Here is a 15,303-nt window from a genome sequence, read left to right on the forward strand (position 1 = left end):
AACAGTCGTCTTGCGCCGAACTGCGCATGTGCATAGACACGATTTAAAGTTGTTTTTGACTAAAATAACAACGTGTCAGTTTGTCACTTTCACGAAGTTGGAGTAATACCATATACAACTTCTTAAGTAATTGGCTCGAATCTACGTTGTGCCTTTAGCTTTCGATAAAATGAACAACTAATATTCTTGCCCGCTTTATAACGATATATTTATCTTCATGGTTGGTTCAAAATATACCATCTTCAACCTAGCCTGTATGCAGTGTTTGCAGCATGTGCCTTATTTTCACAGCTGATTCGGGATGTTTTATTCAAACCGCTGTTAGTATGGCAGTTCGCCACATTAATCTATGCATAGTTTCTATATGTTTGCATAGTGGCCGATGTGAAGTCATTTTCCCCTCCGTCGTAACTCCGAAAGTAAAGTGCTGAAGGTTGTAAAACTTGTTGAAGTAAAAGTGAAGTGTTCACTATTGCGTAATGAATCCAGGAAGCAATGGAATGATTTGCCCGCATTTGTTTAGTGTCAAGTCATGCAAGTGTCAGAACGAGTAACAACTATGGAGCAACTAAATGAAATGCAGCTGAAGACTGTTGAGACCCAACTGAAAGAGCTATATCCTCAGTCGCAGCAGGTGGGTATTAAGGTAGTATAGTGTGCATTATATTAATTTTTATAATTAAATGATACTTTTTGTGTGAAGTTTATTAAGGTTTAAATGCACTTTTAAAAAATTGTAATGTGATAATTCAAAGATAATGATTTTTGGAATAGATTACATTATTATATATTATAACAGAATTTTTCCTAGAGGAAACTACTTTAGTTGTGGCAAGTCGGAATAGATGTAGCCTAAAGATTTCCAAGATGGCGTAGCAGTCAGACTTCGCATTCTCTTTAATATTTTTCCTACTCATCAACTTCAAAATACTCTCCTGCAACCCGCCTCACCCAATATGGCGTGGATCTGTTTATATAATGTTTTTCCGATAACCAATTATGGTAAAATAACATCTTATTTCTATGTAATATCGACCCGTTGTTCCATATAAGACATTTACAGTATGAGGTGAAAAGTTGTGTTTATACAACAAAGCCCAGCACATTAAAGCGTGCTTGTGAAAAGCCACCAGTTTCACAGGAAGTTGGTCATCGTATGAAGGAGAGGACCAAACGCAGCGTGGCAAGTGTTCATCTTGATTTTTAATACGAATAGTGAACACTGAAATAAAATGGCAAACTAACAGTCCTGAACGGTGAAATAAAACACAGAACAGAAAAAACACCCACGAAATACAAGTAGGAAAAGGCTACCTAAGTATGATTCTCAATCAGAGACAACTAACGACACCTACCTCTGAGAACCATACCATACCATACCAGGCCAAACACAACATAGAAAATGGAACATAGACAACCCACCCAACTCATGCACTGACCATACTAAAACAAAGACATAAATAAAATAACTAAGGTCAGAACGTGACAATAACGGGGAAGTCATCCAATAAATCACAATACTCAACCAAGTCTAACACCCGTCTCAGATTATTAGATATATGGCACCCTTAAACTCTGACATTCAATCAGAACATTCAAGCAAGACTAACCTTTTTGCAAAGATTAAGGCTATCATTTTGTAGTCGTTATTTAGGAGTGTGATTGGACGCCAATGATCAATATTTAAGAGATCCTTATGTGGTTTAGGTATAAGTGTAATAACCCCTTCTTTAAAGCCTCCTTAAATGTTTCAAGTAAAAATGGTGCTATTTCTTCAGAGAAGGTTTTGTCAAATTCAGAGGTTACTCCATCAATCACAACCTGGAGTTTTATTTTCTGAGCAATCCCATACTGGATGTCCATAATGGATAAACCTTTACAGCAAGACCGATTTGAATTCTTCACTAACTGAATTACCATTCTCTACAGAATCAAGGAGATCCTTAGTCATCCAAATTGTTATCTAAGGAGTAAAGATTCTCATAAAACTTAGTGGTATAAACTGATAACATCTCTATCCTCAGTGGTAACCCTGTTTCCGAAATGTGTTCAGTTCCCCTCTCCTCTTTTCCAAATTAAAGTATCTACGGTTCTTTTCACCTTTTTCAAGCCATTGTTTTCTGGATCTTATGAAAGCTTGTTACAGCATTCAGAGGTGGAAAAAAGAGATGACCAAAGTGCAGCGTGGTTAGTGTTCATCGTATTTAATAATAATCCAAGCTGAACACTACAAATTACCAAACAACAAAGTGCAAACCGAAACAGTTCTGTCTGGTGCAGACACACCGACTGAAAATAACCACCCACAAAACACAAAGGAAAACAGGCTACCTAAATATGGTTCTCAATCAGGGACAACGATTGACAGCTGCCTTTGAGAACCATATCAGGCCAAACACAGAAATATAAAATCATAGAAAAACTAACATGGACAACCCACCCAACTCATGCCCTGACCATTCTAAAACAAAGGAACTAAGGTCAGAATGTGACAAAGCTCCTCTAGCCTTTTCCTCATACAATGTATCTAGTTGATTCTGTAAGTCATTCAATTTTGCTTTCTCATTAAGATCAAGATGCTCAATCTCTGCAATTGTCTTCGAGAGTTCAGCTACCTCACATCTCCTTCTTAAAGCAAGCCGTTTTCCTTAAGTAATACAGGCTGAGCGGATCTTAAATTTTAGCAGTTCACAATATTTCCCAAATTCTGCATTAGATATCGATAAAATTCAGTAAACAAAAATTAGATTCTTAATCACATTTTTTTAAATCATCATGACATAACAATGAGTTATTTAATTTCCAATACCCCCCCCGAGTATTTCTTACCATCACTGCACATTCTTACAGTCAACCATATGACTTTATGATCCGTCAGGACTGCAGGCAATATTTTTTACCTCTACAGTGTTGGGCTCAAGACTAGAGGTTACCACCCACAAATAAATGATTGATTATAGAGAACGATCACTTACTCCATGTGTATTGTTTCTCTCCAGGGTTTTTAACTCTCCATATGTCAATTAAGTCCAGGCTTTGGCAGAAATTCACCAACTTGTTCACACCAATCAAATCAAATCAAATGTATTTATATAGCCCTTCGTACATCAGCTGATATCTCAAAGTGCTGTACAGAAACCCAGCCTAAATCCCAAACAGCAAGCAATGCAGGTGTAGAAGCACGGTGGCTAGGAAAAACTCCCTAGGAAGGCCAAAACCTAGGAAGAAACCTAGAGAGGAACCAGGCTATGTGGGGTGGCCAGTCCTCTTCTGGCTGTGCCGGGTGGAGATTATAACAGAACATGGCCAAGATGTTCAAATGTTCATAAATGACCAGCATGGTTGAATAATAATAAGGCAGAACAGTTGAAACTGGAGCAGCAGCACAGCCAGGTGGACTGGGGACAGCAAGGAGTCATCATGTCAGGTAGTCCTGGGGCATGGTCCTAGGGCTCAGGTCCTCCGAGAGAGAGAGAAAGGAGAGAATTAGAGAACGCACACTTAGATTCACACAGGACACCGAATAGGACAGGAGAAGTACTCCAGATATAACAAACTGACCCTAGCCCCCCGACACATAAACTACTGCAGCATAAATACTGGAGGCTGAGACAGGAGGGGTCAGGAGACACTGCGGCCCCATCCGAGGACACCCGCGGACAGGGCCAAACAGGAAGGATATAACCCCACACACTTTGCCAAAGCACAGCCCCCACACCACTAGAGGGATATCTTCAAACACCAACTTACCATCCTGAGACAAGGCTGAGTATAGCCCACAAAGATCTCCAATGTTAGGCCTATGGGGTAATCTATCAGTCGTATTAGAATAAACCATATTAAAATCTCCACCAAGATTTAAGACTTTCTTCAATTTCCTCTAGAAGTAAGTTATTTGGAGTATTAAAACAGTATCCATATACATTACACAACACAGATAATCTGTCCATGTGGTTGATGACCACTACTCGCCATGTCCATTGGTGTCCATTTGAAATTGTGTGCTAAAATTGCAACCCCAGCTGAATGATTAGTCCCGTGGGCCCAAAAAAATGACATTTGCCCCACTGATTTTTCCAATAATTATAGTCCTCTTTACATTAATGTGTTTCTTGAACGAATACAAGATCTGCGTTGCAGTCCTTTCAAAACAAAAAGCTTTCCTTTTCAACAGGTTTCGTGTCCCCCTGGCATTGATTGACATAAACTTCAAGTCCATACAGTGAGGGGAAAAAAGTATTTGATCCCCTGCTGATTTTGTACGTTTGCCCACTGACAAAGAAATTATCAGTCTATAATTTTAATGGTAGGTTTATTTGAACAGTGAGAGACAGAATAACAACAAAAAAATCCAGAAAAACGCATTTCAAAAATGTTATAAATTGATTTGCATTTTAATGAGGGAAATAAGTATTTGACCCCTTCTCAATCAGAAAGACTTCTGGCTCCACTACCCCGGTCAACAGCCCTGCGCTCCCCACAGAAACTCGCTCAAACCTCCCCCACTTCTCCTTCACCCAAATCCAGATATCTGATGTTCTGAAAGAGCTGCAAAATCTGGACCCCAACAAATCAGCCAGGCTAGATAATCTGGACCCTCTCTTTCTAAAAATTATCCTCTGAAATTGTTGCACCCCCTATTACTAACCTCTTTCATATCGTCTGAGATTCCCATAGATTGAAGAGGGGGATGACCGCGGCAGCTTTCCAAAGGGGGAGACACTCTAGACCCAGACTGTTACAGACCTATATCTATTCTACCCTGCCTTTCTAAAGTCTTCGAAAGCCAAGTTAACAAACAGATTACCAACCATTTTGAATCTCACCGTACCTTCTCCGCTATGCAATCTGGTTTCAGAGCTGGTCATGGGTGAACCTCAGCCACGCTCAGCCAGACTTTTGACTTATTGGCAGACTCAACAGCCTTGGTTTCTCAAATGATTGCCTCGCTTGGTTCACCAACTACTTCTCCGATAGAGTTCAGTGTGTCAAATCGGAGGGCCTGTTGTCCGGACCTCTGGCAGTCTCTATGGGGGTGCCACAGGGCTCAATTCTCAGGCTGACTCTGTATACATCAATGATATCACTCTCGCTGCTGGTGATTCTTTGATCCACCTCTATGCAGACGACACCATTCTGTATACCTCTGGCCCTTCATTGGACACTGTGTTATCTAACCTCCAGATGAGTTTCAATGTCATACATATTTCCTTCCGTGGCCTCCAACTGCTCTTAAATGCAAGTAAAACTAAATGCATGCTTTTCAACCGATCGCTGCCCGCACCTGTCCGCCCGTCCAGCATCACTACTATGGACATTTCTGACTTACAATATGTGGACAACTACAAATACCTAGGTGTCTGGTTAGACTGCAAACTCTCTTTCCAGACTCACATTAAACATCTCCAATCCAAAATTAAATCTAGAATCGGTTTCCTATTTCGCAACAAAGCATCCTTCACTCATGCTGCCAAACATACCCTCGTAAAACTGACCATCTTACCGATCCTCTACTTCGGCGATGTTGTTTACAAAATAGCCTCCAACACTCTACTCAGCAAATTGGAAGCAGTCTATCACAGTGCCATCTGTTTTGTCACCAAAGCCCATATACTACCCACCACTGTGACCTGTATGCTCTTGTTGGCTGGCCCTCGCTTCATACACTCGTCGCCAAACAACACTGGCTCCAGGTCATCTACAAGTCTCTGTTAGGAAAAGCCCCGCCTTATCTCAGCTCACTGGTCACCATAGCAGTACCCACCCGTAGCACACGCTCCAGCAGGTATATCTCACTGGTCACCCCCAAGGCCAATTCTTCCTTTGGCTGCCTTTCCTTCCAGTTCTCTGCTGCCAATGACTGGAACGAACTGCAAAAATCTCTGAAGCTGGAGACTCATATCTCCCTCACTAGCTTTAAGCACAGCTGTCAGAGCAGCTCACAGATCACTGCACCTGTACATAGCCCATCTGTAAATAGCCCATACAATCTACCTCCTCCACATACTGTATTTATGTATTTATCTTGCTCCTTTGCACCCCAGTATCTCAACTTGCACATTCGTCTTCTGCACATCCTACCATTCCAGTGTTTAATTGCTATATTGTAATTCATTTGCCACCATGACCTATTTATTGCCTTACCTCTCTTATCCTACCTCATTTGCACATGCTGTATATATATTTTTCTACTGTATTATTGATTGTATGTTTGTTTATTCCATGTGTAACTGTTGTTGTATTCGTCAAACTTCTTTGCTTTATCTTGGCCAGGTCGCAGTTGCAAATGAGAACTTGTTCTCAACTAGCCTACCTGGTTAAATAAAGGTGAAATAAAATGAATAAATAAATAAAAAGCATGTATTAAAACATAGTGAGTGTACAAAACATCAGGAACACCTGCTCTTTCCATGACACCGACTGACCAGGCTATGATCCCTTATTGATGTCGCTTGTTAAATCCACTTCAATCAGTGTAGATGAAGGGGAGGAGACATATTAAATAAGTACTTTTAAGAGAGAGACATGGATTGTGCGCCATTCAGAGGGTGAATGGGAAAGACAAAAGATGCCTTTGAACAGGGTATGTCAGTAGGTGCCAGGCACACTGGTTTTAGTGTGTCAAGAATTGCAACGCTGCAGGGTTTTTCACACAACAGTTTCCCATGTCTGAAAGTTGTTCTTGAAACACAACTGTGTCAAGTTGTTTGATGTCCTGTGTGGAGTCAACATGGGTCAGCATCCCTGTGGAATGCTTTCCCTGATGAATTGAGTTTATTCTGAGGGCAGCTCAATATTAGGAAGGTGTTCCTAATATTTTTTTCCTATACTGCACCCCGTGGGAATCGAACCTACAACCCTGGTTTTGCAAGTGCCATGCTCTACTAACTAAGCCACACAGGACTTTAAACATAACATATACAAATGCTAGATAACATATATTGAGTATTTCATTTATATCAAACAAGGATAGGAGTTCATACTTTGTTTTCTAATGGAGGCATCTAGGGAACTGTCAGGTACATGTCCGATTTGATCTGTAGTGTCTAATGGTTATTTTGCCTTGTCTGTCAAGGTTTATGGTTACATTTTCCAGATGAACAGAGTTATGGCTGACCCGATTCAGGTTTTTGTGGACCGCTGGCCAGAATTCAATGTCATTCTCTGCAAACCACCATATGAGAAGGTAACATTAGATACATTCATAAATATACACATGTCCCAAACTTAATATAAATGTGTATTTTGTTGGCTTAACTCCTCATTTGCCCATTTTGCAGGAGGGGGACCTATTTAAAGACACATGTGTTTTTACTAAAGATGAAGCTTCTTTTAGGAATATCCTTGGAGAGAACAACATAATTGACTGGACAAAGTTCCTCTGTTTAGGTAATTACACTGTAATTACAGTACCTGCCACTTGAATTTTGCCTGCTTGCCCCACCCCCCTCTGTCTCTTGTTTCTCTTTCCTAAAACTAAAGTAAGTTTCTCTCTTTCTCCTAAAACCATCACCCATGGACCTTAAAATGCATGTACCATGTTGAGAATTCCCCATTCGGAGTGTAACGCCCTCTTTAGCTCTCTCTCATGCTCCCCCAAACTGAGCTCTGGTTCAGGTCATTATTGCACCTTCCCCTACTAAAATAGTGGAGGAATGTGCACCAACAACATGGACCAGAGCTACACACAATCTCAGCCTTGCCCAGCTGCAGCAGATAGCAGGGCCATAAAACAGGGGATGGTGAGCTCCCCATTGTGTTTTATTAATTTAACCTATTGCTTTATCCAGGAAGTCCCATTGGGATCAGAAGACTTCTTTTACAAGCAAAGAAAGACCTGGGCTGTATGTATAAAGCTTGCCAGAGTAGGAGTGTTGATCTAGGATCAGTTTTGCATTATTATGAAGAAGGAGGAACTGATCCTAGATCAGCACTCCTATTCTGAGACGCTTGATAGATACGGCCCCTGGTGTCTCTGGTTGTCTCTAGACTGCTGGGATCTGGGGTGATTTCATTAGTCACACACCATATAGCACAAAGTTCAATTTCGTAGAAGTTGTTTGCCAACTTTACAGCCCTCTGCTATTTTAGGCACCAGTCTTTGCTATGAGGAGATGGTGATGGCGGTGGCTTCTGAGAGAAAGGTGCCCGTGAATAAAGTGTCTGTGAGTCACATGATGATGCTCCAGGATCCATCCCGCCTTCCACCTGTACAAAGGTATGATGGGCTCAGCTCGATTCATTTTACCATAGGGAGAGACATTTTTGCAATTTTAAAGCTTATTTTCTGCAATTCTACACATTTTGCCATGACTTATGATATCTGAGTGTCACGTTCAAACAAAATCAATGGCAAGTGCACTGCATGCATGGGGGGTACCATTGCTGACATGGGCTACTTGAGTGACTGTCAGTGACTGACATATAACACGAGGAAAACTGAGGATGCACTATACCAAATTTAAAATCAAATTTTATTGGTTGCGTACACAGATTTGCAGTTGTTATAGCAGGTGCAGTGAATGCTTACGTTACCAGCTCCAACAGTGCAGTAGAATGTCTAGCAAATTCAATACACAAATAATAAAGAAATCTAAACAATAAATGAGAACAAGTACAATTAAAAATCCAAAGTAGATACTATATTAGAGTGAGCGATGTAAAAATCCAGAATATAAATACATGGTGTGTATAGACATGTCATTTGGAAAAGAAAATGGTAGGTACAGTAGTAGGTATATTAGGATGAGCTATGTGGAGAATACAGTATACATATACAGTGAGTAAACAACAGTATATAAAAAGTAAATGAAGTGACCAGTGTTAAATGTCTCTATATACATGGAGCATTAGGTACAGGGCAGAGTACCGGGCAGGTATCCGGCTAGTGATGACTTTTCAACAGTCTGATGGCCTGGAGATAATATACTGTACTCTATACCATCTGCATCTTGCCTATGCCGTTCGGCCATCACTCATTCATATATTTGTATGTACATGTTCTTATTCATTCCTTTACACTTGTGTGTATAAGGTAGTTGTTGTGAAATTGTTCGGTTAAATTACTTATTAGATATTACTGCATGGTCGGAACTTAAGCACAAGCATTTCGCTACACTCGCATTAACATCTGATAACCATGTGTATGTGACAAATAAAATTGGATTTAATTTGAGATCGAAGCAGTATTTCAGTCTCTCAGTCCCAGCTCTGATGCACCTGCTAGATGGTAGCAGAGTGAACAGACCATGGCTCGGTGGCTTAGGTCCTTAATGATATTAAGTGAACCTTGTGTAATTCTACTTTTAACTCTCAATGGTAATTTGAGACCCCGACGGAGTTACCCCAGGCGGCCGCTCTACGATGTGCTATCTCACACCTCTCTTCTTTCTTTCCTTCTCAAATCCACAGTGCAATTGAATCAATGATATCCTCACTGGACGAATCCCATACTGATCTAGTCAACAAAACCTGGAAGTTCGGGAACACGGAGAACAGTTTCCAGATGATCCGGAACATGATCCGGCACTACCCGTCTTGCTGTGTGCTGGATGCAGAGAGCCAGCTGCCCATAGCCTGGGTTCTGACTTATCCCTCCTGTGCCATGGGTATGTGGAATATATACGGTGCCTTCAGAAAGTATTTACACCCCTTGACTTTTTCCACATTTTGTTGTGTTAAAAAGTAGGATTTACAATGGATTTAATTGTCATTTTTTGTCAACAATCTACACAAAATACTCTAATGTCAAAGTGGAAGAAAAAATGTAACATTTGTAAAATCTTGATTAGATATGTAAGTATTCAACCCCCTGAGTCAATAAATGTTAGAATCGCCTTTGACAGCATTTACAGCTGTGAGTCTTTCTGGGTAATTCTCTAAGCGCTTTCCACACCTGGATTGTGCAATATTTCCCCATTTTATTCTTTTCAAAGTTCTTCAAGCTCTGTCAAATCTTTAAATTTGTTCAGATCTTGCCATAGATTTTCAAGTAGATTTAAGTCAAAACTGTAACTCAGAACATTTCAATGTCTTCTTGGTAAGCAACTCCAGTGTAGATTTGGCATTGTGTTTTAGGTTATTGTCTTGTTGCAAGGTGAATTAATCTCCCAGTGTCTGGTGGACAGCAGACTGAACCAGGTTTTCCTCTAGGATTTTGCCTATGCTTAGCTCCATCCATTTAATTTGTATCCTGAAAAACTCCCGTCTTCTTAATGATTACAAACATACCCATAGCATGATGCAGCCACCACTATGGTTGAATCTGTGTTTGAAATTCACAGCTCGACTGAGGGACCTTCAGATAATTCTGTGTGGGGTACAGAGATGAGGTAGTCATTAAAAAAATCATGTTGAACATTATTGCACACAGAGAAAATATGGAAAAAGTTAAAGGGTGTGAATACTTTCTGAAGGCACTGTACACAGCTGTCACTTGAACAGGACTAAGGAATGCTTTTATACATTTTACATGTCCCTCCTTATTTTGGGCGCACTGGGAAACAATGACCCAAACAATGGTTCCTACCCCGTCACAGGTATGTTGTACACCCTGCAGGAGCACAGAGGACAGGGCCTGGCCAAAGCCCTGGTCAGCAGCATGTCCAGGAGACTCTATTCTCAGGGCTTCCCAGTGTACTGCTTCGTTGAGGAGGAGAATACACTGTCCTACAACCTTTTCACCAACCTGGGCTTTACTGAGGACCCTCAATACAGGGCTGCATGGTTTGACTTTAACAGTTTGTGATTAAGGTCGTGCATAGAGATCAATGTTGACATTAAAAGCTATGCTATTATCAAAAAAAAAAAAGACAGTGTGTGAAGAGATCATATCATTGCAGGATGGACTTTGAGCAAATATTACTTTGAACAGTTATTAAATGTATCTATGCACACAATTCAAATACCTTTTAGACTGGCAACGATTCCATTATTTTACATTTAGCGACAATCTTATCCAGAGTGCTTACATTTTTTTACTTTTCCTTACTGGTCCCCTGTGGGAGTCAAACCCACAACTCTGTCGTTGGAAGCGCCATGCTCTACCAACTGAGCCACAAGGCACCCCATGATGTTTGTTTCTCCAGGCTTATTTTCAGTGTGGTGTAATTAGAATGCTGCATAGTAAAATATGCTAATTGTATTCTGAGCTATAACACTTCATCAGTGTTGTTTAGATTTCTGATTCCAAATGTTAATTTGAACACTCAAATGAGGGAATGTTTACAAAAACAAAACAAAAAATAGAATAAATACAATTTAAACTCAACAAAAAGAAACGTCCCTTTTTCAGGACCCTGTCTTTCAAAGATAACAACTGCACCGGATCGGTACATCCGAAAATCACACCTGCGGGATCGGTACAGGATGGCATCAACAACCGCCCGAGTTACACCAGGAACGCACAATCCCTCCATCAGTGCTCAGACTGTCCACATTAGGCTGAGAACATCGCCTGTGGGCACAAACCCATCTTCGCTGGACCAGACAGGACTGGAAAAAGTGCTCTTCACTGACAAGTTGCGGTTTTGTCTCACCAGGGGTGATGGTTGGATTCGCGTTTATCGTCGAAGGAATGAGCGTTACACCGAGGCCTGTACTCTGGAATGGGATCGATTTGGAGGTGGAGGGGCCGTCATGGTCTGGGGCGGTGTGTCACAGCATCATCGCACTGAGCTTGTTGTCATTGCAGGCAATCTCAACACCGTGCGTTACAGGGAAGACATCCTCCTCCCTCATGTGGTACCCTTCCTGCAGGCTCATCCTGACATGATCCTCCAGCATGACAATGCCACCAGCCATACTGCTCATTCTGTGTGTGATTTCCTGCAAGACAGGAATGTCAGTGTTCTGCCATAGCCAGCGAAGAGCCCGGATCTCAATCCCATTGAGCACGTCTGTGACGTGTTGGATCGGAGGGTGAGGGCTAGGGCCATTCCCCCCAGAAATGTCCAGGAACTTGCAGGTGCCTTGGTGGAAGAGTGAGGCAACATCTTACAGCAAGTACTGGCAAATCTGGTGCAGTCCATGAGGAGATGCACTGCAATACTTAATGTAGCTGGTGGTCACACCAGATACTGACTGTTACTTTTGATTTAGACCCCCCCCCCTCCCCCCTTTGTTCAGGGACACATTATTCCTTTTCTGTTAGTCACATGTCTGTGGAACTTGTTCAGTTTATGTCTCAGTTGTTGGATCTAGTTATGTTCATACAAATATTTACACATGTTAAGTTTGCTGAAAATAAATTCAGTTGATAGTGAGAGGACTATCAAGTGTAAAACATGTTAATATAGTGTAAAACATGATAGAAAATATTTCTTATTCATCTTTGTTTAGTACTGAACTTCACAGGCTGATGCTACCAAAATGGTTAGAATTCCTCAGAAGTGAAAAGCAACAAAAAAAACTAAACATTTAGACTAGAGGAAAGGTTGTTTAAGACAACAATTTTACATTCTCAACACAGTGTAAGGTCAATGATGCATTTTCCAGCTTGAAATAACACCAATAACACAACATTTAAATAATTGTTGTTGTCAAACGTGTCAGGCTCAAAATAGAGTAATGGATCAAAATACAGTCACAGGACATAGTATGAAATGCTTAATTGTCAGATACTGAGCAAACTGTCACTCCTTACTCCAAGTCAGCAATCAAATGGGCACATTTTTCTTGCATCACCTTACTGAAAGGATTTTTAAATGTAACCTTTATTTAACCAGGTAAGTCAGTTAAGAACAATTTCTTATTTACAATGACGGCCTAACGGGGAACAGTGGGTTAACTGCCTTGTTCAGGGGCAGAACAACAGATTTTCACTATGTCAGCTCGGGGATTCTTTTCGGTTGCTGGCCCAATGCTCTAACCACTAGGCTACCTACCGCCCATAGACATGAAACATGCAGATGAAACCAACTGCACCATCTGCAGCAAAGACACCATTAATCCACATCCTCTCTCCTCCAGCCTTACCAGCCATCTCTCCCAGTAACGTAGCACTGGATCTGAGATAAGTAGATGGGCCAGGGAACCATCTTTATAGGCCACTAGTATCTGTCCATTCTCAACCTGCAGGGAGAGCAAGAACCCATGGAGGAAATGAAGCACATTGTGTATAATGTGAGAAAGACATTTGAGAGAGAGACTCATTTAACTCACTGCTCTTCCACCTTGGCCCTAACTCTTTGATGTTTGCATTTCTGTATGGTGGCAGCAATACTGTTAGCTCCATCACTACACTGCTTATTCCTATCCAGAATCTTCAGAACTGCTAACATTGAAGGATTAGTGCCAAGGAGGAGCTGTAGGAAGTGAATTAGGATGAGAGAGTATGGTAGTTGTAGTTTAGGTCATTCACACCTGGTAGTTGTAGTTCACTTCGTTGTTTAAGGCCCCAACATAGTCTGCTACCTGTAGGGGGTTGTTGTACGTGTTGATGAGGAAAGTTTTCAACCTCTGATGTTTCTGTTAAAAGCACTTTCAATTAAGATTCTCCATTGAGCATGCATGTTTTTTTTAGTCCAGGACTAGGCTTTATCTGTGTCTGGAAAGAATAACTAAAAGTCTGAGTTGGCCAAATAAACTTAAAGGTCAGGTAGAGCCTCTAGTCCTTTCTTTGATAAGATGTTGGTCGCATTCCAGGCTGACAACATTGCAGACCTTCATTACATCAAATTATGTGGTTAGCTGATATGTTGAACATCTATCCAGTCGTTGGGAGATCTGGTAGTCGTCTGCAATGTAGTTAGCCTGGAACGTGGCCATCCTCACCTGTAGAAAGCAACGCAGTTCACAAATCAAAGATAGCCTAGTTTGTCATGCTGCACACGGCTCTCAATGGCTCTCACTCCCCTAACGTCCTCCAACACATGGTGTATACTCTCCATGTACCCCTCTACCTCTGCTGGAACCTCTGGTGCCTTCTCAGGATCTGCTGTGTCTTCCCCTGGGGCCTCCTCTGTTGTCAATGGGCAAACACTCCCCACGGTCATGTGGAAAAGCTTCCCTTGCCTGAATAGAATAGTGTGTATCATGTCCTCATGATTAAATCAACTTTTACAATCAGAGGGTTCTGCTTACACCTACTACCTCATATTGTATTCCTTAAAGCCGTCCTCTACCAGTTGAGTGATCATCTTCCTCCTACACCTCTCCAGGTAAAACTTTTGTTCCGGGTACAGTGTCTGCTGAAGGATATGGATCACACATCCAAGCTCCAAGCACATCCAAGTTTCGCCAGATTAAAATGCCCTGTTGCGGTTAAGCAACGGGTGGAGCATTTTAAACACTTTGGGTGGCAGTCGTTAGGAGGGTGTTTGGGATTTTCTCACATGTCCGTAGATTTGAGCATCTGGCTCCTTTAGGATCTTGGTATTTTGAGCACTGACTCAGTGGGACACAACTGACTTGACAAGTGTAGAGTAGCGTCTGCTGTCCATGGAACTGTATGGACTGTGTTTCTTACGAGCTGGAGATACATTGGAAGTGGAGAAAGTATTCACGGAAGTCGGGGTACAATGGGAGAAGAGTCCAGTCACAACCCTAGCTGGCTCCCACACACGATGTGTACATCTAAACAGCTGATGGAAATGCATTCTAGTTCGTTAAATAACTTAGCTAGCCACATACAATAGTACACAGTGAAAGTTGTAGGAGATATACCCAAGGACGTCAGAGGACAAAAATCAGTTAACCACCTAACTGAGGAACTCAATTTAACCTTGCGCAATACCATAGATGCAGTCGTCCCCCTAAAAACTAAAAACATTTGTCATAATAAACTAGCTTCCTGGTATATAGAAAATACCTGAGCTCTGAAGCAAGCTTCCAGAAAAATGGAACTGAAATGGCGCCACACCAAACTGTAAGTCTTCCGACTAGCTTGGAAAGACAGTACCATGCAGTATCGAAGAGCCCTCACTGCTGCTCGATCATCCTATTTATCCAACTTAATTGAGGAAAATAACAACAATCCCCCCAAAAATGTGATACTGTCTCATAGCTAACTAAAAAGCAGCATTCCCCAAGAGAGGATGGCTTTCACTTCAGCAGTAATACATTCATGAACTTCTTTGAGGAGAAGATCATGATCATTAGAAAGCAAATTACGAACTCCTGCACTCTGCATATTCCTCCAAAGCTCAGTTGTCCTGAGTCTGCACAACTCTGCCAGGACCTTGGATCAAGGGAGACACTCAAGTGTCTTTAGTACTATATCTCTTGACACAATGAAGAAAATAATCATGGCCTCTAAACCTTCAAGCTGCATACTGGACCCTATTCCAACTAAACTACTGAAAG

General features: G+C 41.4%; 1 protein-coding gene and 1 pseudogene across 1 annotated transcript; one reads left to right on the forward strand and one right to left on the reverse strand.

Annotated features, from left to right (window-relative positions):
- Window positions 1-12: 12 nt before the first annotated feature.
- si:dkey-76k16.6 (glycine N-acyltransferase) lies at window positions 13-10,907 on the forward strand. Its single transcript, XM_020495626.2, has 6 exons — window positions 13-634; window positions 7,076-7,186; window positions 7,281-7,389; window positions 8,092-8,218; window positions 9,412-9,608; window positions 10,539-10,907. Exons 1-6 carry the CDS (start codon window positions 533-535, stop codon window positions 10,745-10,747), a joined length of 855 nt encoding a protein of 284 aa, XP_020351215.1. The 5' UTR covers window positions 13-532; the 3' UTR covers window positions 10,748-10,907.
- Window positions 10,908-12,866: 1,959 nt separating this feature from the next.
- LOC109898924 (mitochondrial genome maintenance exonuclease 1-like) lies at window positions 12,867-14,841 on the reverse strand (annotated as a pseudogene).
- Window positions 14,842-15,303: the final 462 nt, after the last annotated feature.

This window comes from Oncorhynchus kisutch, linkage group LG11 (assembly GCF_002021735.2).
Source record: "Oncorhynchus kisutch isolate 150728-3 linkage group LG11, Okis_V2, whole genome shotgun sequence".
Taxonomy (NCBI): domain Eukaryota; kingdom Metazoa; phylum Chordata; class Actinopteri; order Salmoniformes; family Salmonidae; genus Oncorhynchus; species Oncorhynchus kisutch.

Coding starts and splice junctions, on each gene's coding strand:
- si:dkey-76k16.6 (XM_020495626.2), top strand. CDS start 533: ATGCAAGTGTCAGAACGAGTAACAACTATGGAGCAACTAAATGAAATG. Junction 7,390..8,091: donor GACAAAGTTCCTCTGTTTAG/GTAATTACACTG, acceptor CTGCTATTTTAG/GCACCAGTCTTTGCTATGAG. Junction 8,219..9,411: donor CGCCTTCCACCTGTACAAAG/GTATGATGGGCT, acceptor TCAAATCCACAG/TGCAATTGAATCAATGATAT.